We start from the raw sequence: 27476 nt of genomic DNA, 5'->3' as shown, positions 1-27476 counted from the left end.
CATTTTGAAATTCTATCTTGTTTCCGACAAGAAGTAAAAATTTTGAGGTAAACTCCACTTTTTTTTTTTCTTCCCAGTGGCCATTCCCTAATTCTCTCGTATTGTACTATCAGATACTTTGGTAAAATTATTTCATGGCCTTAAAAATCCATTTATCTTTGCCTTTTCATTATTTGCTACAGAGCAAACACAACTGAAGTCAGCATGTTTAAATGCTCTGCAGCAGATAAAAGACAGTAGAAGTAAAAGGCATCTTGTGCATCCTCCTCTGTAAGTTCTCTTGTTTAAATTCTTCCTATCTACTTCTTTTTGCAGGAAGTCGCTGCCAACTGTAAGCCAGCAAAATTTATTAATAATTCAGGCAACGTCTGCAGCAGCAGCAGCAGGAGATTCTTATTGTTTGCCCTTGCATGCACAGAGTTACTATCTTAACTTGGCATGGCAGCTGACACTTTGCCAGAGTGGATGTGCTGAGAGGTGTATTAGAAGTGATAATGAAGAACACACTTCCACTTGAGAATGAAGCAATTAAAGAGGGGGTGTAAACAGCAGAGGGAGGAATGAGTGTGACTTCATTCCTGAGGGAAACCTCCAACATCTCTCACACCTGAGAGGTCTGCAGAGAGCGCCGGCTCTGATGAGGATTCCCGATGACAGTTAGCGACAGGAGGATGTAACACGGTCTCGCAGTGAAGCGGGAGGACAGCGAGGAGACTGAGATGCACTGAACAACATTTAACACGTGCTCCACCTGCGTGCTCCGGCATCACTGTTAGCAGTCATGTGACCTTGCAGAAGCCTGTAGATTCAGACAGAAGACATTGTTTGGCTGCACACTCAGGCCAAGTTGTGCTCCATTTAACAAAAAAAAAAAAATACTGCATGGGTAAAACTAGTAAAAGGTCCCTTTAAAAGTTTTATCTTTATGAGCAAGTCTCTCAAACGAGACATTGGCTCTCAGTGGAACTACCTGCATAAATAAAGGTTAACATAAGTTTATTAATTCCTTTTAATCCCAGAGACGGGCTGCTAGGACATAAAAGTGTATGGAGTTAAATAATTACTTATAATAATTTACTCAATAATGATTGTTTCCAAATGATAACTGGATGTTTGAAGTGTAGTTTAACACAACAGAAAAATCGCAAAAAAAAGAAAAAAAAATCTAAAAATGGAACTCTATTGTTGTAGAAGTCTGTTGTTTAAATCACTTCTATCAAAATTGTAACAAGGAAATGTTTGCCTCATGAAATTTACATTTGTGGGCTACAGCTTCATAGGAGCCCAGCGATTCTGGACCTGAAGTCCAGTTCTTGAGGAGACTTTCAGCATTTACAGGTTCTTTGCATGGTTCCAGGGTGGCCGGACAGAAATGGTATAAAGACAAAGACAAGGTACTCAAAGAAACTGAACTCTATGAATTCTGCAGCTGTAAAGATGGCCTGGGTCAAGTTGAACTCCTTGCAGTACCTCTCAAAATGTACTTCATTAAGCACAGATTGCAGTCTGGTTTATTAAAGGGTTAAAATAAGAGTGATCTCAGTCTGTTTGGTTTGAGTTTTGCTGGGACTTTTTGCTGCATCTCCCCTCATATGATGTCCCATTTTTCTTCTGAGTAAAGTAAATATGAAAAACCACACAATGTGCATTTGAATATTTAAAAAATGTTCTTCTTATTAATTTAGGTTGTTGCTCTGAATATATTCTTACGTTTAAAAATATTTCTCTTTGTTTCAGTAAACTGATTTTTCCCCACTGTTTTAAAATTTCAAAGATAACCATATTGTGAATATTTTCTTTATCATAACAATGAAATCTGAGGTGATTACATATCTGAATGTCATGTAATACTATCCATCAGCAATCACCATCAACATAAATGAAACTGATTAGTGAGACAAATAATTCTCCAATACGTGTTTATTGCGGTTTAGGATTGAATCATCATCAGAGACTGGCGTCCCTGAGTAATTATGGGTGGCACGGTGCATCTCCGAGATTAGTTGAACCAGGTAAAATCCATTAAGGGTGCTAGACACGATTCCTAAAACCCAAACCGAAAACAAAGCCGTTTATATTTACGGTAAGAACTATTATTACTCATGAAATGAAGCTTTCACGTGAATAGAGTCCCATATGGGATTTTGAGAGAGCTCATTAATGCAGAAAAACAAAGGTTATTTAAATTATTAAATAAAGAATCTTCTAAGGATATTAGCGATAATAGTAAATACTGCGTTATTTATTTATTTTAACTCAGGCAGACGTTGGCCACGTTGGAAGGGTCCATTAGTGATGACGTCTGTGTGATTCGGAAGATGTTGTAGCTAAAACTTCAGAAATATTACGCGTTGTGTTTGTTTGTTTTTTTAAAGTTAATATCAACACGTGTTTACAAATGCGTAGTACATATTATAAGCCCCAGAATGGCACAAACTGCAAATATGCCAAATTAAAAGGTGAGTTTTTTTGTTAATATATCTTTCCCCCTTTTTTATAGCTCATTGTTGTTAGCTTAGCCCTATAAGAGCCAAGCTATAATTAGCCACTAGTTACCAGACCGCTTTGGAAATGTCGCTATTTTAACGTCGTCTTGGTTAACTACGGCATACTCTACATCAAAAGCATAATTTTACCTTTGGTTTTGTTCAGGTGGTTTTTCAGGTACAATCGGCTCGTAAAGAATGTATCAAGGAAGTACGCTGTGTTTAAAAAAATCTAATTTTGTATTTGGTGATACCGTGCTCGCCACAGACTTCTACAGTGTTACATTAGCTGTAAAATTAACGCTACAACACAGTTTATTGGCAGAATTTGACTGTAAATGGAATCTTGTATAAATATACAAACTTTATTGATAATTTGGAACATGGTCGCGAGCTTGGATCTAAGCTTGGACCGTGATTTGTATAAATGTTTGTTAGCACTTAAGCACCTAAAATCGCCACATTAGTGAACGGAGTTTGGTAGAACGTAACGGATAATCTGGAAAGTTAGCTTCGGTAACATGAGATTACATGGAAGACAAGCCAGTGGGTGCAAGTAATGATAGCTTCTGATAATAGCTCCACACAGATGTAGGAGAATCAGCTTTCACTTGATGTTTTGCTGTCTTCTTTACTCGTTCAGCTCCTACACAGACCACTTTGATTTCTTCTCCACTCGAATTACAAACTCAGATGCCCGGACAACAAAACAAATATCGCTTAATGCTATGTTTTATTAAAAGAGTTCTGCCTCTATTGAATCTGATCTTGATCTGACTTGCTGGTTTCAGGTTCGGGTCAGATTAAACCAGACCCTGCTGGCTCAGACATGCCTCAGAAACCACAGAAGAGCTCTCAGACTGCACACTACATCGAGCTGGGAAGTTATCAGTACTGGCCTGTACTGGTGCCCAGAGGTATCAGGCTGTACACATACGAGCAGATCCCCCCGTTTCTGAGGGAGAACCCCTACATCACAGATGGATACAGGGCATACTTGCCCTCCAGGCTGTGCATCAAAAGGTGAGAAGGACCCTTTAACCTGACATCAGAATTTTCATCTTCAACACCACAACACAGTCACTCCACTAAAGTCAAGCAGTGCCTACTTTTTGAACACCTCAGAAAATTACTTGCGCACTAGGAATCACAGTTAGAAGAAGAGCCAAGTAAAAGAGGAGACTTAACCTATCCCACATGTTGATATGAGCCTTGAAAGTGTTCCACAATTCAGCTTTTGAAGCTTTCTTCAGTGAAAGCAGGTTAAACATGCAGACTGCCAGTGTTTTTCTCTTTTTTATGTCAGCTGTTGAAACTATGATGCATTCCATTATATTAATATTTAAAGCCGACTATAAGGAAGATAAAAAGATTCTGAACAGGTCACATTACAGATTTGATTGTTGTGGAGCTGCTGTATGATGATGTCATTGTGTCTTGGTGTAACGTGCTGTAATGGTACTCTGTGATTCCCACGCCTCGCTGCAGAGGCTGATTGATTTTGCTTCCTGACATTTGTTGTAGGGTCAATGCCAATAAAGATTTTAAGGGAGTTGGGCAACTCGTGTTGCTCTCTAGTTCTAGTTTCAGTGGTTAATGGAAACGGTGAATCCAGACTGTTTATTGATTGGGAGGTAATAGATGCTTGTCAGACATTTATGTCGGGGTGTATAATTGTTCAGAGTTTTGGTTCATACCTCTGGTTTTCTTTAGAGGGAACTGACTGTGTGACTATTTTAAAGCTTGTAAATGACCTTTGCAGCCTCTTCATCCTGTCCAATGAGACGGTGAACATCTGGAGCCATCTCCTGGGCTTCCTCCTCTTCTTCTGTCTTGGGGTGTACAACATGGCCTCGGTGCTGCCGGCTGTTGGCGCCTCCAGAGAGGATTATGTCATCTACTCCATTGGACTCTTCTGCTTTCAGGTACAATGCTGCTATTGTCTTCTGCTTAGACATCATCTCACATTGCTTTTATATAGAATAAACTCATCAGAGATATTTCAGTTCTCCTGAGCTGTGGTTAGATTGAAGTTGGCAATTACACTGCTCATGCACTAATAAATCTCAGTATATTTGAGTATTGAAGAAGGCAAATATAGGCCTCTCTAGATTTGGCTATTCCAGGTGTTAATGAACCTGTTGGATCACTTTGTACACTCATCATCACCTATAAATGTAGCCCTTAAAATATCCAGACATGCCTGTACAAGTGGGTGAGCCCAGAGTTGAGCTTTTTCCATTGTTTCAGTGGATTCAGAAAATAAAGAGCAGGGTTAGTGCAGTTACTGACGGGCGGGATAGCGATTGTAGTTTGACACAATGTGAACTTTTTACCTTTTCAATGTGGTTACATGTCATAACACCAAGTATTATGTTCAACATCATAATCACTAGTGTGATTAAAACACCACGTTTATTGCTTACTCTCAAACCTGGTGTGGAAAAGTTCTTTTATTTCTTTTAAACAGTTAGATTTAAGATTCAAGTATTAATTTATTTTATATAATAAATATGTCTGGGGCTTGACATTATTGGTATTCATTAATTATATTGCCAGTTTGTGTTTTTGTTGCATCTCAAAACGTATTTAGCTGTCTTGTTTTGACCTCAGTGTCCCGCTTTCTGTTAGAAGCTCGTGTTCTGCTTTTTCTTCTTGGTCTGTGGACGTAAACGTGTTTTATAAATAAAGTTATTTTCATTATTAAATAAATTTGAATCTAGCGTAAATCCATTCTGTGCCGAGCTTCTTTGCAATGCCCGACTGTGTGTTTTGCTGTCCTCAGCTGTGTATGCTGTGCTCGGTGGGTTACCACCTGTTCTGCTGCCATCGCTCAGAGAAGACCAGCCGCCGCTGGATGGCGCTGGATTACGCCGGTGTTTCCATCGGCATCCTGGGCTGCTACGTCCCCGGAGTCTTCTACACCTTCTACTGTAATAACGTAAGCTCACCTGAAGCCTTTCATATAAACTGCTCTCTCTTAGATGGAGTTTAAAAGTGACGATTTCAAATCAAATCACTTTTATTGTCACATCACATGTGCAGGTACATTGGTACAGCACATGTGAGTGAAATTCTTGTGTGCGAGCTTCACAAGCAACAGAGTTGTGCAAAATACAATAATGTAAACAAGCAAAATACAAGAATGGCTACATCTGAAACTAATAAATATATGTACAATATATAATAGTATATGCATTTCTGGATGTGTATACTAAATATTTTTCTGTGTGTGTGTGTGTGTGTGTGTGTGTGTGTGTGTGTGTGTGTGTGTGTGTGTACACATATTTTACAAATTAAATAGAGTAAACAATAAGTAGAATATTTAAAATAAAATATACAGAGTGAGACATGTGCAAAACAGTGGCATTACTGTACAGTATGTAGTGCATAATGTTAAAGTTCCAGTAGTGAAGCTGAGGTGTCTATGACGTGTTCAGCAGTCTGATGGCCTGATGGAAAAAGCTGTCTCTCAGTCTGCTGGTACGGGACCGGATGCTGCAGAACCTCCTTCCTGATGGAAGCAGTCTGAACAGTTTATGGCTGGGGTGACTGGAGTCCTTGATGATCCTCCCCGCTTTCCTCAGGCAGCGCTTCCTGTAGATGTCTTGGAGGGAGGGAAGCTCACCTCCAATTATCCGTTCAGAGCACCGCACTACTCGCTGGAGAGCTTTGCGGTTGTAGGCGGTGCTGTTGCCATACCAGGTGGTGATGCATCCAGTGAGGATGCTCTCAATGGCACAGTGATAGAAGGTCCTGAGGATGCGGGGGCTCATGCCGAATCTTTTCAGTCTCCTGAGAAAGAAGAGGCGCTGCTGCGCCTTCTTCACTGTTTTGTTTATGTGTACTGACCACGTAAGATCCTCAGCCAGGTGTACGCCAAGGAACCGGAAGCTGCTCACTCTCTCCACAGCAGTGCCGTTGATGGTGATGGGGGTGTGTACTTCTCTGCACCTCCGGAAGTCCACTATCAACTCCTTTGTCTTTGCGACGTTGAGGGTGAGATGGTTGTCTTGACACCAGTGGGTCAGGGCGCTGACCTCCTCCCTGTAAGCCGTCTCATCACCGTTGGTGATAAGACCCACCACTGTAGTGTCATCCGCAAACTTCACAATGATGTTGGAGCTGTTAGTGGCTGTGCAGTCGTAGGTGTAGAGTGAGTACAGGAGAGGGCTCAGTACACACCCCTGTGGAGCACCAGTGTTCAGTGTGACGGGGGATGAGGTGATGCTGCCCAGTCTGACCACCTGGCGTCTGTCAGACAGGAAGCTAAGGATCCAGCTGCAGAGGGAGCTGCTCAGTCCTAGATCCTGCAGTTTCCTGTCCAGCTTCGAGGGAACGATGGTATTGAATGCTGAGCTGTAATCTACAAACAGCATCCTCACATACGTGTCTCTCTTCTCCAGGTGTGACAGGGCAGTGTGTAGTGTCAGGGCTATGGCATCATCAGTGGACCTGTTGTGGCGGTATGCAAACTGTAGAGGGTCCAGTGAGTCGGGTAGTGCAGAGCAGATGAAGTCCCTGACCAGCTTCTCGAAGCATTTGCTTACGATGGGGGTCAGGGCTACAGGTCGCCAGTCGTTTAATGAGGAGATGGTGGAGGATTTGGGTACAGGGACGATGGTGGCCATTTTGAAGCAGGCTGGGACTACAGACAGAGAGAGGGAAAGGTTGAAGATGTGCGTGAACACTCCAGCCAGCTGAGCCGCGCATGACTTGAGGACGCGGCCGGGAATCCCGTCCGGACCAGTAGCTTTGCGTGCGTTCACCTTCCTGAAGCACCTCCGCACATCCTCCTCAGACACAGTGTGCGCACTGACGTCATCCGCGGTGCGCACACTGTCCGGTCTCATGGTGTTCGCTGTGTCGAATCTAGCGTAGAATACGTTTAGATCCTCACACAGAGAGGCCGTGGTCTGCGGTGTGCTGGTTTTCCCTCTAAAGTCTGTGATCGTGTTTAGTCCCTGCCACATACTCCGAGGGTTGTCAAACTGTTGCTCCACCCTGTCCCTGTACTCACGTTTGGCTGCTTTGATCGTCTTCCGGAGTTGGTAATGTGCGTGTTTGTAGTCCGATGTGTTCGCGGAGGCAAAGGCGGTGTTCCGTGCCGCGCGAACATCTCCGTTAGTCCAGGGTTTTTGATTTGGGAAGGATTTAACTGTTCTGGATGGGACGACATCTTCCACGCATTTCCTGATAAATCCGCAGACTGTGTCTGTGTACTCATCAATGTCCCTAGCAGCCACGTGAAACATTTCCCAGTCTGCGTGATCAAAACAGTCCCGCAGCGCAGACTCCGATTGGTCCGTCCAACAGTGCACCGCCCTCCGGGTTGGAGCTTCCTGTTTCAGCTTCTGCCTGTAGGCGGGCAGGAGCAGGATGGAGCGGTGATCTGATTGGCCGAATGGGGCGCGGGGGAGGGCTTTGTACGCATCCCGGAAAGAGGTGTAGCAGTGGTCGAGTAGTCGATCTCCACGAGTGTTAAAATGGATGTGTTGGTGGAGTTTTGGTGAGACTTTCTTCAGGTTTCCCTTATTAAAGTCTCCGGCTGTGATAAACGCTGCCTCTGGGTGTGCGGTTTCCTCGCTGCTGATCGCGCTGTACAGTTCCCTGAGTGCACGGTCAGTGTCGGCTTGTGGGGGAATGTAAACAGCCGTAATAATCACTGCTGTAAATTCCCTCGGTAGCCAGAATGGCCGGCACTTAATCATCAGGTACTCCAGGTCCGGTGAGCAGAAGGATTTGACCGGGTGCACGTTCGCATAATCACACCAGCTGTTGTTGATCATGAAACACACACCACCGCCTCTGCTTTTCCCAGTAAGATCCTGTGACCTGTCCGCGCGATGCACGGAGAACCCCGGCAGTTGTATTGCGGAGTCCGGTACTTTGTCCGATAGCCAGGTTTCTGTGAGGCAGATCACGCAGCAGTCCCGCATCTCTCGCTGGAATGAGATCCGTGCCCGAAGCTCGCACAGCTTGTTCTCCAGAGACTGCACATTAGCCAGTAATAAACTGGGTAACGGTGGTCTGTTAGCGCGCCGTCTCAGTCGAACCAGAACGCCAGATCTTCTCCCTCTGCGTCGGCGTTTGCGGCCTCCAGGGCCAGAGAACAAAGGCGTCTCAGGTGAGATGAATGGGGGGTCTGCAAACGGAGCGTCCGTGTTGCAAAACTTGAACTCCGGAAAGTTATAAGAAAGACCGTCTTTTATGTCCAGTAAGGTTTGTCGGTCGTACACAAGGAGACAAGTGCTGCTCGTGAAAAAATAAAGGAAAAGTAAAATTAAACACAGAAAAAAGCTGTTGCTTGGGAGCTCGCGACAAGGCTGCCATACTCGGCGCCATCTTGATAATAGATTCACTGATTGATTCACTGATTGATTCACTGCGCCGAGTGTTGTCGAGAAGCCTTGTTGCTATGTTTTGTACCATCTGCAGACTCCAAACTATAGACAGGTTCATTGTTTGGAAGTATTTGTAATCTGCACATAACAAGACTGTACTAGCCTTTTGACATACTGGTTGAAGTTTCCATGTTGATAGAAAGTAACGTCCAGGTTTCTGGCACATTGCTTTACGTAGGCTGTTAGTCATCCACGCTGAACAGTGATACTGAAATATGATCAGAGACTGTGGATTATTCTGAGGGCAGTTATTTGGAGTTCCAGTGCTCTGGGCCTGTATGTAGATTTTTGTTTTTTCTGGACTGGACGAGACATAAAACTGGCAGTAAGCGACGTAACAATGCGAGAGTCACGTGTTTAAACTTGCAGATTACATAACCAGGGATGGTACACGGACTGGTTCTTAGATAGCATTTTCATACTCCAAGTACTCAAAGCACTTTATACAAGTTTGCCTCTTTCACACACACAAGCACTTGTTATTAGCCCTTTTCTACTAAAGTGCTTTCTATCTAACATTCAGAGGGCAGTAGAGGTAAACTAGAGGAAATGGATACAACAACGGGGTTTTTTTCCTTTCTAATGATGAAGATCTTTGCCATGGCCACATAACATCCAAGGCCAGAAACCTTCCTGTTTGAATACTTTTACTACCATATTAGCATTTCTTTGTTATGCAGACAAACTGTTGAACTTGCAGAGATGAAGCTCTATCAGGAAAATGCGAAGCTGAACGTCCTCATGCTGGTAGAAACATCGTGGGCTACACGCGGTCTTTCAAAATAGGAAGAGTAAGATGTCCTGAGTTTGCACTCAGTGCCTAGTGTTATTCATTAGCTCATGCAAAGCTATTCCTCTGCTGTGGTTTTATCTAAAACCACGCTGTTGTTGCCTTTCTAACCCTGTTGCATTGGAGCAGTAAAAAGCTCGTGCACGTTGCCCATCTCCTCATCCCTCGAGGTTTTGCTGTTGTGATGGATTTAAGCTCACTCTTTCCAGAAACAGGTCTCCGTGTGACCCAGACTTACTCGGCTCAGCACTATCTTTTACTCTGACTTTTCTGATGCGACTTTACAAAAGATGCTGCGTCACAGTTTACTGCTGCCAGCACATTTTTCCAAACAAAAAGCAAAAAAGATCAAAGACATAAAAACTAATCGGCTTTAAATTCATAAGCAAGGTCAGAGGTAAACATCCTCGCCACATTATTCACTCTGAATCCTTATCTCTTAACGCTGAGCACCACGTCGCCCTCTGGAGCTGAATCCGTTTAAATCCTTTAAAAAGTGCTAAATGTGAGAAGCTGCCCTGCAGTCCTCTGTGACTCAGCAATGCTGTGCTTCGCTTGTATTGTAAACTGCTTATTATTTACCCTCGTGAGTCGAGTTCAAAGTGGCGGAGGACAGGCAGAGCAGGCAGACTGCTTCTCTGTCTTAAATCCTGTGTCCTTGTACTCATCACTTCAGCCTTTTATGTGCTGCTCTCATGAGCCTTCTTCAGTCTCAAGAAAGAGTCAGGCTGCTGGAAGCCTAACCTTCATTTTGTCCAGTCTTTTTATAGTTTTGCCTTCAGAAATGATAATTACATGTATTTTTTTTTAGTATTTTATTTTACCAGGCAGAAGTGATGTTGGTTCAGCATAAAATAGATGTGTAAGTGTTTTTGTAGGGTTAAAAAAAAATGTTTCCGCTCACATACCTGGATGATCGGACTGAATTCAGAAGTTTACAAACCACATCTGCATTCATGTCTGCAGAAAAACAGGCTTTATATTATCTGGAACAATGTCGGTGACAGCTCCGAGTCCATCTCCTTATCAGAAACTTTCTCACAGTCAAACATTCTTCCTCCGTCTGGGTCACATCCTGTGCTCTTTTACCGTTTCTCTCAGAAGAGATACCCAGTCCCTAAATGCCTCTTTAATGCGTTTAGCACCATGTTGGAGTTAATTAAATGCACCCAACTGCACGATCCACTTGAGATGAAGTCTGTCTGATCCAGTTGAAGCTGTAGCTCCGGTAGCTTTTGCAGTAGTTTCTCCTGACATTTCGTGCAGTTACAGTAATGTTTGGGTAACACAAAACCCTGATGCAAACTTGGCTGTCGATCGGGTCATACCATTGGGGAGCCACTGGTCTAATTAGTCCCTCTGCCTATTTTCTTATCATATTCAGAGTTATGATGAGGAACTGAGAGGTCACCAGGCCATCACGGGTCATGACATGTAAGGTGTTGGGGAAAGCTGGAAAGACCGTAAGAAGGCAGAAGGATCATGAAAGTTAGAATGATGCCTTGTTTATGGACATATTGGTTGTGTTGCACGTCAGTGGTGACATCACCACGAGACTCGTTGCAATCGCCACTCTCACCAAACCTCTGCATGAGTGCTGGTTTAGGAGGAGAACCAGTCACACCACATTACAAAAATAAAGAAGTGTGGCTCAGTTGGAGAGGCACTCCTGCAGCTCTGATGTCACTCTTGGTGTGTGCTGCCATTCACAGGGGTGGAAATGGGCCCTGAGAGTGAAGCTGTGAAAGCTTTGTTAGGTTGCACTTTAGTTGTTCTTCAAAAGTTTACTTTGTTACTCACTGGAGAAAATAATTGGTTACATTACTCTGCCACATGTTTCAGATGTGCATATTCACACAATAACCAATTATGAACGACTACCTATCCTCACAAGGACACACAAGATCTTTCATTAGTGCCTAAATATGAACGCAAAGATGGGCAACCAGGTCAAAGAAGACTTAAATGATTTTACAGAAACTACACTGATTGCTCGTACCTGCTCCTGTTACCTGAGGCAGATCAGGCTCTGGATGCTTTGCTGGGGTCAGCATTTAGCATTAATCTGGGTACTTCATTAGCTTTATGTGCTAGTGCTGCCTGTGCAGATGCTTGGCCTGTGTTGCGTTACCTGTAGTAGTTTGGACTCATTTTCCTGCCCTTTACGTCAATAAAAATCAAAGTAATTATAAGTGAAATGAGTGCAGACCACCTCCTCCTTGAGTCAGCTGATTGTAGTGCGAGTGCACACAAGAGGAAAAACATTTTTGGCATTGTTTTCTACTGTCTTACGCCCCCTCACTGGTAATATAAAATTAATTGATGATAATCCTAATAGCTGGCAGTACAACACCGCTGAAAGGGAGGACACGGTTGACGCGAACTGAATTATGGTGAAGCTTAAATTCAAGATGTTTTAAAGTTGACCTGAAATAACCACAGTGGTGTTTTCACGTATGTGATCGAGTAGCTCTACCTCAGAAGCCCACCTCAGACTGCTCGCTGCAGTCGTGTGTGTGCACTGAGCATCGGTTTAACATCGAAGCACAGTCCTCCCCGGAGACTTCTCAGCTCAACATCCTCAGCCTGAGAAGCAGTAATTGAATAAAGCTGAAGTGGGCCCTGCAGTCTGGCTGTGCTGATTGACTCATTGTTCCCGGTGAATAAGCAACACGACACCTTCGCCGCGCTCGCCGTTTGGAAAACAGCCTCTGATGACACAAGCCAGTTCCTTATTCCAGCCGCCCACCACCACCATGTCCCTTTTTTTTCTGTCCTATTTTATTTTATTTATTTTTTTGAACTCCTGAAGTGTTGGCCGTGCTCCTCACTGTTCGCTTTCCCCCGCATATTGGAAGCGCCGGGTTATTTTGCCCCCAGAACGTAGCTGAAATCTGCTCCAGCCCAAACCAGATGGCCGCATTCACGGAGCGGTCCGTCACTCCTGTTCCCCACCATATGACGTTCGCAAGTCCGGGAGCCGTCTAAGCGAAGGTCCCCCTCCTCCTCCTCCACCTCCCTCCCCCTCGTCCTTGCCAAGACTGGGGCTCTGCTTCTGGGTGGCTCCTCTCCCGTGGCACGCCAAGTCCCCAAAGAAAAACAGATTTTTTATATTTAGCCAGTCAAACTCTTGTCTCGTCAAGAGTGTTTTAGAGATGCAGATTTGGAGGAGAGAACACGGAGTCTGCGAGGAGAGGAGCTTAAAAAATTTGGCTGAAGCAGAGCGGGGCCTTGTTCCTGGTGCAAATTTATTCACTGTGAAATTCAGCAGGACTCGTCACATGAGGACGTGTGACTGGACGAAGGCCTACATCCACACAAACGGACAGAAGGGACCGAGACGAGGCTGCCCAGACTTTAAACACTTACTTATAGAAGTTTAAATACCAACTGCAGACAGATTAGCATTATAGTTGTGATAACAGCAGATGAAACAGTGGGAGACTTTTAACTGATTTTTTTTTTAATTGTACTGCAGTACAGTAATATATAAACCCTGAGTTATTGTCCTATAGTTGTTCAGACATCAGAAAAAAGAAGCTGTGTGCACCACGTTTGAGGAAACTTTATTTCTGACTTTGCAGAAACACGATGAGGTGGTTTCATTTTTATCATGCTGTGTTGTCAGTTTGACCAAATTGACAGTTTCAGTTTTGCATGTACACTAAATTATTTCAGGGTTTTCCCCCCATTGGGAACTAAATCTCTGAGGAGATTGTTTGAGTGCCCCCTCCAGCTTTGGTTCAGGAGTGAGGGAACAAGTGAATAGGAGATTACCGGATGTGTTTTTGCAGCAGTGTGGATGCTGTAGCGGTGTGTTGTGGTGAGTTTCCCACTCAGTCTACGTTCCTACTCTCACCTATAGCCATGAGCTGTGGGGAGTACCTGTAAACAGCAGCAGAAATGAGCTTCCTACAACCCAGACCCAACCCATAAACAGCAGAGCAAGGAAGGATGAATGAATGGACTGCCTTTTTTTTCTCATAAAGTTTGAGTCTCAACCTTATTTGTACTAAATTAAAATAACAACTATTACCACTACTATTACTACTTTGAACCTCAGAATCTCCAAAAGCGATGTGATAACTGCCAATTCAGCTGTATCAGCTACCAGTGATCTGCTTGATAACATCAAGGATTTCACCCTTTCACAGCCTGTAACCTGTTCTTCTTTGTGGCCTTCAAATCTGAAAGAAGAAAAGCATAGCAGATCAGCGTTAAATAAAGCTGATTGAATGATGAGAAAGCTGCGCGTGTAAGAGGGTCTGCTGAGGGAAGCATCAGCTGAGTTTGCAGTGAGCTTCAGCTCGTTTGTGGTTCGGTCATAGTAAATAAAGCTCTAAAATAACACACAGTGTTCGTCCTGCTCATCACCAAACAGCAGGAAGCTTTCAGCAGCTGAAGAACTTTCCTCAGGACTCCATGAGACAGATAATCTTCAAACGAATGAAACTGTTTGCAAACAGGTCCCTCACATCAGCCCAGGGGCCGTTTCGCTTGCTTCAGCTCCCTGCGAGTTTAAAAATCGCCTGCCTGGTTTTCTTTTCTGCTTCTGAAACCGACTGAGTTTCTTTTAAGTCTTGGGACCATCGGATACCTCCAGCATGCGAAGGACATCTTGGAAAAAAAAGCTCAATCCGCCATGAAGGGAGTTTACTGTGTAGCTGGTGTGACTGAACTCTCGTCTTCCTGTCTGTGCAGTACTGGCGGCAGGTGTACCTGGTGACGGTCCTCGCCATGATCCTGGCTGTGTTCTTCGCTCAGATCCACCCTCATTATCTCAGCAAGCAGTGGAAGCAGCTGCGCTCGATCATCTTCTGCTCGGTGACCGGGTACGGCCTCATCCCCACCGTCCACTGGATCTGCCTCACGGGAGGTTTCTCCTCTGAACTCGTCCAGGTGAGCGTGCTCAGTGTGGTCCCCGTAACCAGTGTTCACTGCTGTGATTCCTTTCTTTAAACAGACTTAAAACTAGCGATTTTGGCAATTTAATGAGGTCCGAAAGCAATGAGAAATAATTTTCCTGTAGACTTTACGACTGTCTGATTTCTTTTGCCAACCACAGTCGCCCCCTGCTGGTCATAAGAAGAAAAGAAATCCATGTTTAATGCACAGTGATCGGCTTTACTTTGCACAAAAAAATGTACTTCAGTCTGAAAAATCTCTTTAGATCAACTGATGATTATTAGAAAATGAACATTTTAACTCAGGAGTCTGTGGGACCGACTTTCAGGGCAAGCCTCAAGTGGCCATTAGAGGAACTGCAGTTTTAACGGCTGTTGAGGGTCCTCCTTGATTGATCCACTTTAAATGTGTTTTCCTGCTGCTGCAGTAACACAATCTGTTGGCTGGCTTTAAATGCTTTTCAGTGCTTTTCGGTCAGTCAGCAGTTCTTCCTGCACGTGCCGTTTTGTAACTGTGGGCCATTTTTGTCCACACGCTGGTCGAATCAATGTTTCTTCTTCCTTTCAGGCGTTTGTTCCTCGGGTCCTGGTGATGTACTTCATTGCAGCACTGGCTCTCATTTTCTATGTTTCCAAAGTTCCTGAGCGGTACTTCCCAGGTGAGATGACTGTTTTTATTTCTTCATTTCCTGTTTGATTCGTTGTTTTTTTCGTCCACTCATAGTTGGAAAATAACAGTAATCTAATACTGCAGAGAGAAACATTGAAAATGGGCCCGAATCTCATTAAAATCTGAAGCAAGCTGAGTGTTCCTGTCTCTGCAGGTCAGCTGAACTACCTGGGCTCCAGCCATCAGGTTTGGCACTTGCTGCTAGTGCTCATGTTTTACTGGTGGCACCAATCAACAGGCTTCATCATGGCGTACAGGCACAGTCAGCCGTGCCCCAACACCCCCCAACACGCCTAGATCGCTGCTCAGCACGCCAGGACTGCAGCTCCGATGAACCGTAAGCGGCCGTGTGACTTTTTTAAAAGGAGACCTGTTCTGCTCAGTTTCAGCTCCATCGTTTTTATTTCTGGACTCCACTAGAGGAGCTTTGCATGACTCACAGTTCAAAGTAATTCTGGGCTTTGGTGTAGCCCCTCAGCTGTTTTTCCTCCTCTGCCTTTAAACTGACTTTATTCTGATTGGCTGCCCCTCATAACCACAAGGGTTCGACTGCAAGTGGTAGTCTAGTGGAGCGTCTGTGGTCACAGCCAGAGCTTTATGACTAAAATGACCTTAATGGTGACGGCCGTGTAAGCTTCAGTTTCTGATCCGCTCAACGATGCTTTGATTACAGAGGAGCTGTTTAACAGACTGCTGAGAAAACTTTGCCGACTGCAGAGAGTTGGGAGTTCACTCAGATGCAGACTGTGGCTCAATTTAAATAAATCAGAAAAAAGAAAATCTTTAATATTTAAGCAGATGTTTGGGGGTTAAAAGGCTTAAAGGAATCAAAGAATCAGCAGGTGGAAGACGAGGAGCAGCTGCTCTGTCAGGACATGAGGTCATTCCAGTTACAGAAAATAAGAATCTAAGCATGAACACTACTGTATATGAAGTGTCTTCTGTCTGTTTTGTCAAAACCTCACATCGAAGCCTGTTAGAATATGTCTAAAACCAATAAAATGAAACTGAACCTTTTCAGGTAACACAGGTGATTTTTGATGCTTTTAATTGGCTCTGTTCACAGCTGACGTGTTGTTTCCTCCTCAGGTCGTCTGCAGAGACTCTGTTCTGGTCTCGGTCCATCAGTTTCCTCACAGATGGACTCTCTAACCTGTGAGTCTCTGTGATGAGGGAGGAGGAATAAATCCAGCGTGTGACGTGACGTTTGAGTACTTCAAGCTAATAAGAAACAATACGGACCTCTGCGTCGGACTGACAGCTCACCTGAAATCACTCAGACTGTCACCTTTATAAACTCCTTGAGGACTTAATGTTTGTGTGTAAACCGCAGACAGCACTGAAGGAACAGGTTGGTAATGTTAGTTTTTCTGCCTGGAAATGAACCCGTGTCCAGCTGTTTTTAAAGGTTGAAAGCTGCTTCATCTGAGAGCAGATTCAGGCTCGTCCCTGAAAAAGGAAATGAACTAATGTCAGTATTATTATACTACGAGTAAACAGACTCAAGATTTCTGATATCTTCTTTAAAAACAGACTCTGAAGTCTTTGTTAGTGGAAATGATCAAAGCGTGGGGATGATGTTCAGACAGAACAAACCAAAGAGTTTTGTGAAACAAAGTGCGGACTCAGATGGTTTCATATAAATGTACCCGCTCTATTTCATACCTGAAGCTCCGTTGTTGTTGTTTTAAGCTGCTCACTTCCTGTTCAAACTGATGTTCATTTATATGTAAAGAATTTCACAGGATGCTTGAAGGGGAACTTTAAATATTTCAGTTATTTTATGTTGTTCGTCTTTCAGTGGTAACTCTGTGGGGTGAGGGTGGCTGTGGGGATGCTCGTAAAGTTTTATAACTGCGTCCCAGCCGAGAGCTGCAGGAATGAGTCCTAAAACCCAGGAAGTGGTTCAGTCTTCCACCTTCGTCCAGTTCAGTTCTGCGTTTACTTCCACATAAAAGATGGGCGTAGCTTCCTGGCCCGCTGTCCTGACCTCAGTCTGGTCATAATGAATAAAATGTGACGTCAGGTTTGGGTCGTCGTAAAAAGAGGTCCTAACAGGAAGTCAGCGATGGCCACTTGAGCTATAAGGAAACCTTCACCATCCCTGCAGCGCTATGAACATTGATTTGTTACTACAAACTGTTTTTTGAGCATTTGAACAATCAAACTTAAGTTCTAAAACCCTAAAACATCAGATTTTGTAACTAAGCTGGGACAGTTTTTAGATTCACGTGATTTAAACATTTCACATGAACTGCATTAATATTTCTGTGTAGCGTGTGGCTCTTAATATCGACTGTAAACTCTGATCACGTTACAACAGAACTTTTATTATGACAAGCAAACTTCATTTTTGAAAATGTATTTTTTCTCTTCAGCTTTTTAAGGACATGTTTTTCCAGCTCGTTTAGGGTGATGTGCAATGTTTTCATGGCTCTCCAGTGCAGCGCCTCTCTGCTGTCTCACTCTGGAACGGAAAGCCGGATGTTTTCTGTGTGACCGTTTAATGTTTCTAATGTTGAAAAGGGGGAAATGTTCTCCGGTTTGTGGTTCTGTATTTAAATTATTAAGGAGTTTCTTTTTGTCTTAACAGACTCATTTTGTAGGAGTGGACAGTTTTATATGTTGACTTTTCATACCTGAGGTCAGACTCTAAATAAAAGTAACCATGTGCCGTTTCCAGATGTTTGAGATGAAACTTTATTTATTGCGTCCAACAGCAGTATAGCATGATAAATACAATACAAGACTTACCCTGGTGAAAAAAAACAAAGATGGGAGCGGTCGTATGAAATGGTTCAACTGGTGTAAAAAAAGAACAGAGCAGGCTGCTGGTTTCATTCAAACAAATGTGCCAACGGTGGTGGAGCTAAATGCAGTGTTTAAGGCGGTCGATGAAGAAGCACAAAGTTGTTTAAGGAAGATTTCATCAAGAAACAAAAACCTGAATAACATGTTTTGCCCTTTATGAATGCACCTCATTCTGCAAAGGCAAAAAACCAAACTGAACAAATCCCATCAAGACATGAAACCGTGACGCAAGTAATCAGAGCTCGATAAACCAATAAAACCTGTCCCACATACAGAGTCCTGCTGCCACGAGTACTACGCTCACTGCAGAACCAAACATCGAATCATCCAACGCATCGTTTTTCCCTCACAGTCTGAATCTGCTCCCCGGCCTGTATTACTGTAGGGTCCTTAATAAAACGCCATGAGGAATTTTGCTTTTAAAAGAGCAGTCTGATATTTTAAGGAGGCGGAAAAAGTTCCATTCCACTCTTCTTTCTGTATTTATAGTTAAATCTACTCCATAAGCTCATTTACAGGAATTATCCACATATGATGGTGAAGCAGGCAAAATAACTTGTTGGTCAGCACCATAAATCAGTCAGCACAAAAACATGGACTGTATGAAAACTATTTTAACCAGTTAAGATTTTTATGTGGGATTTTATTTCTTTAAACATAAAGGACAGTTTTAATTATCAAACGGCTACAAAAGAACCAAAAGTTCCACTCCTAGCCTGAAAAACAAACTAATCGTGTGCTGTTTTCTAATTTTTTTATGCCTCCTGGCTACAAAGATGAGCTTTAAAGCAGCGCCTCTAAATATGAATTATTTAAAGCTTGGAAAGAAAAACCGTACTGTTCAAACACCAAACTACTGCTCTCAAACTGGTAAAAACTGGTTTGAGTGGGGCTGCGCTCACAGACGGGGTTAAATGAAAACCCAAGAGAAACAAGTCGGGTTTATCTGAAGTCGCACTGTTATTTCACCCTTTCTTCTTAATTCATACCCCCAATTTTCTCAAGAGGTTTTTACATTTTAATTCTGGTACATTGACTCACGGCACCATCTTGTGGTGCTGATTGGTATTACATGAAAGTACAGCCCGGCTCTAATTCAACTTCAGTTGATATCGCTTCTGCACAACAAAGTCCTTTTTGTCATAGCAGTTAATTCTTCACATTCTGGTGACATTTTTAGTCAATTTTAAAGCTTTTACGCTACTTTTAAATATACAAATGTACAACAAGCACCTTCACAGAGCAGCTAATGTGAGCCAGTCTCACATGCACCTGTAACAGCTACAAACTTTGGGGTTGGAGCGAAAATTACTTGAAACACTTGACTGGCTTTAGTTCTTTCATGGGACTTGTTCACACTAAACCTGCAAACCTATCAGTTTACCAACGGTGAAATTCCCGATGACGTAAAATGCCGAGGTCAGTGACAATGCTGGGAAAACAGCGGTACAGCTTCTGCAGGGCTCATAAATCCTAAACTAGTCCTCTAACGTGGCTTTGTGTGTTTTATTTCTAACAGAAATGTTGAGTTGTAACTTACTTAAAAAAAATAAAAAACAATTAGAGTTCTTACTGCTAGAAAAAAAAGAGTTAAGATCCTAAATTTAAACCTGACCCAATTAAGAGCTCCAAGAAGAAGAACAAGATTCAATCCCTTCTAATGCATCACAAACCACACCCACATTTAGCTGCATAAAGACTACTGTGACATTATGCATAGAGAAGAATCTAATAAAGACAGAACTAAGAGGTTCAGGAAAACTCCCAAATGATTTCAAAAGACGCGCGAGGCTGACGGCGTCGTGGTTTCCGAGGTACTATGAAGCAAGGCAGAGCCGAGCTCAGGTAAGGCTTCGTGGTGCTAAAAACAAAAACATGTCGGCAGATCAGAAGGCGGGCCGGAGAGAGCTTTTCACAGCAAGACGAGCGGTCGAACGCGAAGCTCAGAATCACATTTTTCTTTTGGTTCCAAACAGCGTTCAGATGCAGCATTAAAGGCTTTTCAAAAACATGTGCAGCTGAAGGATATGTGGAAACGCCACTCGCACTCCACAGGGTTTGTTATCCAGACTCTGGTGTATTAAAACGCTCTTAGAAAAAAGTTTTAGCTTGTTGGTTAAAAATGATCCCAAACCAAGAAAAGGAAAGCAGCCGACAGAGCGGGAAGACGCAGGTGGAGTCACTGCTTTGAGGGGAAAGGTGCGGCTCCGAAGGGGTCGAGGTCCAGCGGCTGTGAGGGCGCCGCCTGCTGCTGAGGTCCACTGTGGATGACCAGTTCTGTGAAGGGCACCGCCCCGAAGTCATCCATGATTCGGCTCTCTCCGTGCAGAGAGCCCGTCCAGGACTTACCGTTGGCCGTGCTGATGTCGCCTTTTCCGTCGCTGAGGCCTTGGTACTGGCTGTGTCGGCCGCCGTCCTGAGGGTGGAAGGGTTTGGCTCCAAACGGGTCTAAAAGGGCGTCGTCCACCGGCAGAGACGCTCCCTCGGCCATCGTTATATCCACACTGATGTTCTCCTTAGAGTCAGAGGTGCTGAGGAACTCGTTGCTGCTCTGCGAGTCTCTGCGGCCGACCTTCTTGTGTCTGCGGACTCGTTCGGGCGTGCGATAGGTCGGCTTGTTAGTCTTGCGCCCTCCCGTCGGTGTGCCGTGGTGCCGCTTGCCGTTGCTGCCCCCAGCCGTGGCTTCCTGTTTGGTCTTCCGCTGGCGGGATGACAGCTTCTGAAGGCTGCGCTGCTTCAGCCTCTGCTGCTGAGGACTCGCCGACTCCTCGAAGGGCGTCCGGAAGATGTCTTCGGCACTTCTGGAGGTGGTGGGAGGTTGGGCGGTGGGGCTTGGCTGGAAGGGAGAGAAGCCAAAAACATCGATGCCCTCAGGAGAAACTGGCGGCGTTTGGCCCATGGGGACGTCACCGCCACTCCTGCTCGACCTCGAGAGGTTCCGGCTGAACGGCGCTTTGGTAAAAACGTCAAACTCGTCTGCCGCCTGCTGCTCATGGCCGACCTTGAAAGGCGCTTTAGTGAAGATATCTGTGACCTCTGGAGGTTCCACAGGTGAAGCTCCTCCGACAAAGGGCACGGCACCAAAAACATCCACAGGCTCCACAGCTCTCACTCCACCAGGGGACTCTGGGGGCGTGATCAGAGCCATCCCAGAAGGAGGACTCCTGGTGGCAGCAGTCGCTCCTTTAGCTCCTGCAGGTTTCTTTGAGCGGTTCTTCACCCTGCTGGCATCATAGTCTGAATCTGAGCTGTGTTTGTCTTCATCCTCCTCTCCCTCCTCCTCAGAGTCCATCAGCAAAGGCCTCTGTCCAAAATTCTCTGGCTCGGTGTCTTCACCATGCTCGCTGTTCAACGCCTCCTCTTCCTCCGGCTCTTCGTCCTCGCTGCTCTTAGGTGAAGGAGGGTCAGACTCGAAGTCGCTGTCGGACTCGTCGCCAGGCCTGCAGTTGGTCTTCCTGCTCGGTTTGTGCTCCTTGTGGGTCGGCTGCAGACTCTCAGCAGGTTCAGGAACGCCGACCTCCTCGCTGGTCGGCTCGGCCTTCTGCGCACTGGTACCTGCAGAAACAAAACACAGATAATACAGATGTTAACCCCTGATCCTTCCAGATGTTTGATAGTTTTAACAACTGCCAAGTCAGATTTCTTGAAGGCATCCAACCCTTTTCTGATCTCTCCAAAAACAAAACTCAGTTTTCCATTTAGAAAACCTCACAAACCTGCAATGACTTCAGATCACACAAAACCAGTCAGAATAATAACACTGCAGGATGTGTAACTCAAGTCTTTGCTACTCGTGTGTCTCGACAAAAACAAAGAAAGAAATCAGATCAGGACCAATCCCCAAAAACTCCTGTGCAACGTTAACATAAAAGAGCTATTTTATGGAAAATCGGTGACATCTCCCAGCTGGCAGCAGGTTTAACATGCCTACATTAGAAAATGATTTTGACACAGGAGGACTCGCAGGCAGAAGACGAGGCTGGTATCAGAACGCAGGTCATAAAAGATTTTTTCATATGACTGAGCAGCATCCATCCCACATGCTGTCGAGACCCCTAAACGTTTTACCCAGTGAATTCCACAGAGCAGGCATCCAGGGTCTCAATGCCAGTTTCTGTTCCTCTACAAAGTGAAATATTTTGGCTGTGACTCATAAGAATAATTTTATTGATCCCAAAGGGAGATTCATAGTTTTTACCCGTGTCTTGGAGAGGTTAAAGTTTTTAAAAAAACTGAGCTTAAATGAGGCAGCTGTTAAAATTTCATGTAGATTATCTCCTGAAGTTGTTGTAAACGCCGAGGCGCTCTGGTTTCACATTTTTCTTATCCAACATCATTTTAAGGTTACGCCGAACACATGAAAACACGGAGTGAGTCGCTTGTATGAGTGACACTCAGGCAGTCTGAGTCTAATGCTCTACAGTTCCTCCTTTTCTTTTCATTTCTATGTAGAAAAACTATTTTGGTCCGAAATCGATCTTTCCTTCTCGTCTTCGTCCGCCGCCTCTCAGACTGCTTCCATCCATCGTTGTTACCAACCTTCAGCTCACTCTGGCCGGCGGTGCCCTCTGAAGAGCTGATATCAGAGCTGTCTTGTTTAAGAGCTCCAGTCTGTGCTGCACTGGTGTTTGAGCTCTGCCTCCTGTTGTCCACATTACACCTGAATCACCGTGTGAACGCATTTTGAATTTTGCAGGAAAACTGTTAAAATGTGTCCAAATGGGTGAAAACTGATTGTTGTTTTTGTGAAACAACAACTGATTCAATTTTGCTAATATCAAAAGTCAATGATAAGTGACAGACCGAGTCCTGATGCCTTCCGCTGCTTCTTCGACCGCTGTATTATGGAGGCATTACCCAGGATTACTCGGCTTATACGCCAACCTCCCCACACAAACAAATGCCCAAAAGTTTGCCTTATACTGAAGCAGAAGTGCAATCGCAAAAGTCAATATGGTCTAAAAGCTGCTCCGACTTCTCATCTCTGATCCTGCCATAAGAAGAGCGAGCTTAGAGGCCGGGGAAATAAGACGAGCAGCTTTTCAAGATTCACAGAATTACTTTTAAAGTTTAGAGATTTAAGCTGCGAGCGTCCCTTTAGACTTGAAAAAGGAAGCTTTGTTCTCTTATTTAAACTCTGCATTTTTGGAAATTCTTACATGTATTTTGGCATTTGGAGGAAAAATTTCTGCCTTCAGTGTGTAAATTTATGTCCAAGAGATTTGCATAATGGCAACTTAGAAATTATCCTAATTAGCGAGTGGATAGTCTCCAATTGTATTGAAGATAAACGGTGCCATATACAATGAGCCAATTCATTGTTCCCTATTAGAGGAACGCTGGGAAAAAGAGAAAAAGAAAACGACCCCCTGCTGCGAACATGAAAATGGAAACCAAGCGTCCAAACTGGCAGGACGTGACGGCGGATCAGCCAAAAGCTTTGCTGCCGATAAATCAAACAAGGCAGCACTCAAAGATAAGAAGTCCGAGCTGCTCTGCATCTGCTCGGCCCACCCGGATTAGAACTTGTAATCATGCTCACCTCCCGGAACGAGGCGATCCCGCCAAACAATAGAAACATCTTTAATCATGAGAGAAGATGTCAGAGCCACGCGGATTTGTTTTGTGTTTCTCCGGTGGGGTGGGGGGAGATTCTGAAGGATTACAGGCTGCGTCTGATCTCTTAAAGATACAAATAAGTGGCGAAAACATGCGTGTGATTGTTCTCTTGTGTGACGGGAGATAAAATCTGTTAGAAATGAGCGAGAGCAGCAGGGGCTTACAGAAGTCTGTTCCCTCGCCGAACAACCGCCGCCGAGCACAGATTGATTTGACGAGGCCGCCGAGAGGTGAACCCAGCGACGGCGAGCCAAACGGGAACGCCCACATTGCATTTTATCCTGCAGGGTTCAGGTTAACGATTTTGGAGAGGGACGTGTCTGTAAAACTGTAGCTGCTGGATGGTCTGGAACGCCTCCTCTATCCAGTACACCGTGTCGATTCCTACATGCATTTAGATGAGGGAGGAGAGGCGGCTGTAGGAGGATGAACAGGTGCAGTGTTTGTACAGGTGTGCCTCAGAGGTGGAATATACAAAGCTTGTCCTTTTGATCTTGTTTCAGTCATTCAAGATGAAAACTTGTTTGTGCAACTCATCACTTTGCATCACGCCAAATTAAAATTGACCCTAAACAGAAAACACGATGAGCACCTGTTACACCTGAAGCAATGAAATTAAGGAAAAAAAATATTTTATGAATCAGTTGTGCGACGCGTCGTATTTAACTGACATCGCTTCAGGCCTGTGAGATCTAAATCATCATTGCTGTCAGAATTTGCTTTTCCCCCCCACTAACGGGGGACAAAGATACTTCTAAAAAGTATTTACTTTGCTTCAAAAAGCCCTTTCTGGGTTCTTCCAAACCACAGAATCAGGGTTGGGGCGAAGGAACTTCAGCGAGTTGTAATAATAGTTGATACACCTGTGGTCTCAACTCCTTCCTCGCATCTCTGGTAAGAGGGGCTACGACACAATGAGAAAGGGGGCTTGATTGACAAATGAAAGCATGCGTGTGCACTGCTGGATCGTCCATCGTGAACTGCAGCATATTCAAAGCCTCTTTGATAAATCTTTGCTGTATAGTTTTACTCACAGCATCCTGATAGACTGATATCCAAATATGGTCAAAATTCCACCACAGACAGAAGGAAATGACGAGAACATGAAAGTTTGTCCAGAACTAAACCTGCAAACAAGGATTAACCACACTGAACTCACCATGTTCAGAGCTTTAATCTCCATCGGGTTTCCAGCAAACTAGGCATAGGGGCAAAGTCAGATTCACATCTACCCCTTTATATGGAAGATTCATCGATTTAACAGGAGAACTGCAGCCAAAATGCATGTAGGAGACTTGAAAATGTCTTTGTTGCCAAAGGTTGCAGAAATGCACCCTTAACCAAGCGAGTGAAGGACACATGCGTCGCTGCTTCTGTTTCACACTCTGTTTTGCCAACCAGCCGTTGCACAGCATCTCAAACATGCTCAGCTTTCAGTTCGAGCTAGACGGGGCGACACTTAAGACAGCCATCCTAACATCAGGAACATCTTGCTCGTGGTGTAGTGGTGGAGAGACTCTAAGCTTCTCTTTAAGGATAAAAAAGGAACCAAAGTGAGTATTGATTTTGGATGTTTTTTATTCATCAGTAACATTCTATAAAGAAGTACATTCACACTCACAGTATGATACAGGACCTTTTACATAGTCTGCTGCAAAAACAAGAAAACTACTGATCTATAGGTTGTTGTCTTTCTGCAGGAGAGGTACCAGGAGCTGCTGGAGTCAACTAAAGCTGAAGAGCTGTGACATTTTTCCAACACTTCTAATGAGAATTAAAGTTTAAAAAAAAAAAAAAATCCAATAGTTTTAGTCATCTTATTGGAGGCTTCCTAACACATCTGCATGATTTAAGGCTAACAAAAAATAAAACAAAAATATAGTAACAAAGGGGGGGAAACATCGCCCCAAGACAGAGAGGAAAGAGCACAGAAAAGTTGCAAATGTAAACAATATAAAACAACATCATCCTACAGATCCTGGGACAGTACTTCCTGTTTTGCTGCACTTTCAAAATAAAATAAAGTGCATTAATAACACTGACTGTCCCTTTCACTTGTTTTTGGCTCTGATGGTTCGCTTGTCCGAGCTATAGACCCATCCACCAATACACATGAACAAGATGTTTCTGAGAATGGCTGTCTCACTAAATGAAGAATGAAAAGAAAGTAAACAAATAAAACAAATAATTAAAAAAATAAAAACCAAAACTTAAATGAAGCAGTTTTTCCAAAAAAAGGCCCCAGTAAAGGCAGGCAGTGACATGAGCGGAAAAATGAGGTGGAACAGAAGCATCAAGCAGCTTTAACTCCAAACTTACCTTCAGCTAAACACAAATTACCACCAACTATATTCATTACAATGTGATATGGTTCATGTGTGCACGGATGAGTGCCAAGGGAAATGCTCACTTGCTGACCTAAGGCGGATAAACAGCAGCACAGTGAGGATCAACAAACATACAGCCCTTTAGGATTGTATGGATTCAAATATATATAAAAAGAAAGAATAAAACAAATTTAAAAAAAAAGAATAAATCAAAATTTCCTCAATTTTTGACCAAAAATCAACATTTAAACAAGAGAATGTGCCATCAGCCAGTTGTATTCAACATAAAACTATTAAAACAATAACGAAAGTTAGAGTCAAGTCGAGCTGTGGCAGCTCCCTATCAAAATCATCATCCTTTATATGAGTGGGATCTACTTTAATCACTTGTTTGGTCCATTGTTGTGGCAAAGAAAGAAAAAAAAAAAAAACCCCCACATCCTTTCATTAACCATCCAAGTTTTTGTATCCACTATAATTTTCTAAGCAGGTAAATTAACTGCATGAAAACAGAGTAAATCTGTCATGGATAAAGGAAAGTTTTTCAAAGAAATCCTTTTACGTAACCACACTCGCTCATTTTAGCGGATAAATTAGTCACTTAAAGGTTAAGATTACCTATAACGTGTCGTAATCCGCCGTGACATCGGGTACGGGGAAGGCCAATAACACATTTTCTGATTCGACCTCATAAAGTTACTCAGAGATCTTTAAGGGTTACGACGGGCACCCTGTTATCCGCGCTTGATAGAGTTGAAGTCAGATTTTATGGAAGTTCCTGTAAAGTAAATCAGCACACTGGTCTTTTTATAAAATGTAGTTCCTTTGTTAAAAAAATTAAATAAAAATACTGTCAGCTGTTGGTCATCAAAGAGGATTAAAATCAACTTCCCCACCGTCTGGCAGCAGGCACAAGTACAAGTCGCCAACACCAGAAACACTTAAATCACAAACTGGATATTTATTAGGGTTTAACGCTCAGAAGCAGAGCTGCAGGGGACCAGCAGGTGGAGCTGGAGCCCGATATCGAATCACGGAAAATAAAACCTGACCCGATCCGGTTTTTAAAGTCGGCAGCGGGCTTTAAAACAACAAAACACTAAACTAACCAACTGATGGCACAAACACGAGCGAAGAGGCTGCTCCAAAATTTGCTGCAAATTTTTTCATGCCAGCCTGAAGGAATGAGTCCCAACAAAGTGGGTTCTGCATCAGCTCGGTACAAGAGTCCCTTTTCTTGTTTTTTGGCTTCTTTTTTGGTTTTTCGTTTTATCCAATTTGAACTTGTATAGATTTTTATATTCCTTAAGTAATAAGTGAAGACGATAAAATATTTCCACACTTACATTCAAGTGCTTATAGGGTTATATTGCATTGTCATCTTGTCTTAATCTACTCTAAGATGGATTTGCATTAAGCCTGCGTGTTTGAGATGAATTTACTGTAGAGAGAGAGAAAAGAAAAA

The 27476-nt window shown here is 43.7% G+C and overlaps 2 protein-coding genes across 3 annotated transcripts in view; one reads left to right on the top strand and one right to left on the bottom strand.

Moving 5' to 3' along the window:
* The first annotated feature begins 1871 nt into the window (after nucleotides 1–1871).
* Nucleotides 1872–17936, top strand: paqr3a (progestin and adipoQ receptor family member IIIa). Of its 2 annotated transcripts, none has more exons than XM_085295522.1 (8): nucleotides 1872–2012; nucleotides 3278–3509; nucleotides 4249–4411; nucleotides 5272–5427; nucleotides 14382–14579; nucleotides 15153–15243; nucleotides 15409–15591; nucleotides 16344–17936. In XM_085295522.1, the coding sequence occupies exons 1-7, from the start codon at nucleotides 1880–1882 to the stop codon at nucleotides 15549–15551; spliced, it is 1116 nt and encodes a 371-aa protein (XP_085151648.1). In that variant the 5' UTR covers nucleotides 1872–1879; the 3' UTR covers nucleotides 15552–15591; nucleotides 16344–17936. The 2 variants fall into 2 exon arrangements, with proteins under 2 accessions (XP_085151648.1, XP_085151649.1); XM_085295523.1 differs by lacking the exon at nucleotides 1872–2012 and adding an exon at nucleotides 2285–2459.
* Nucleotides 17931–27476, bottom strand: part of bmp2k (BMP2 inducible kinase) — a 55844-nt gene continuing 46298 nt past the window's right edge. Inside the window, exon 16 of the mRNA XM_085295521.1 lies at nucleotides 17931–21620. Coding sequence (XP_085151647.1) covers nucleotides 20245–21620 — 1376 coding nt within the window. The 3' untranslated portion in view covers nucleotides 17931–20244. The remainder of the gene's footprint in view (nucleotides 21621–27476) is intronic.

This window comes from Mchenga conophoros, linkage group LG12 (assembly GCF_057382185.1).
Source record: "Mchenga conophoros isolate Kocher_MC1m ecotype Shallow Benthic linkage group LG12, M_conophoros_male_GT1.1, whole genome shotgun sequence".
Lineage (NCBI taxonomy): Eukaryota > Metazoa > Chordata > Actinopteri > Cichliformes > Cichlidae > Mchenga > Mchenga conophoros.
Note: the sequence above shows the minus strand (reverse complement) of the source record. Positions and strands in the feature narration are given on the sequence as shown.

Coding starts and splice junctions, on each gene's coding strand:
- paqr3a (XM_085295522.1), top strand. CDS start 1,880: ATGAAACTGATTAGTGAGACAAATAATTCTCCAATACGTGTTTATTGC. Junction 2,013..3,277: donor TCCGAGATTAGTTGAACCAG/GTAAAATCCATT, acceptor TGCTGGTTTCAG/GTTCGGGTCAGATTAAACCA. Junction 15,244..15,408: donor TCCTGAGCGGTACTTCCCAG/GTGAGATGACTG, acceptor CTGTCTCTGCAG/GTCAGCTGAACTACCTGGGC.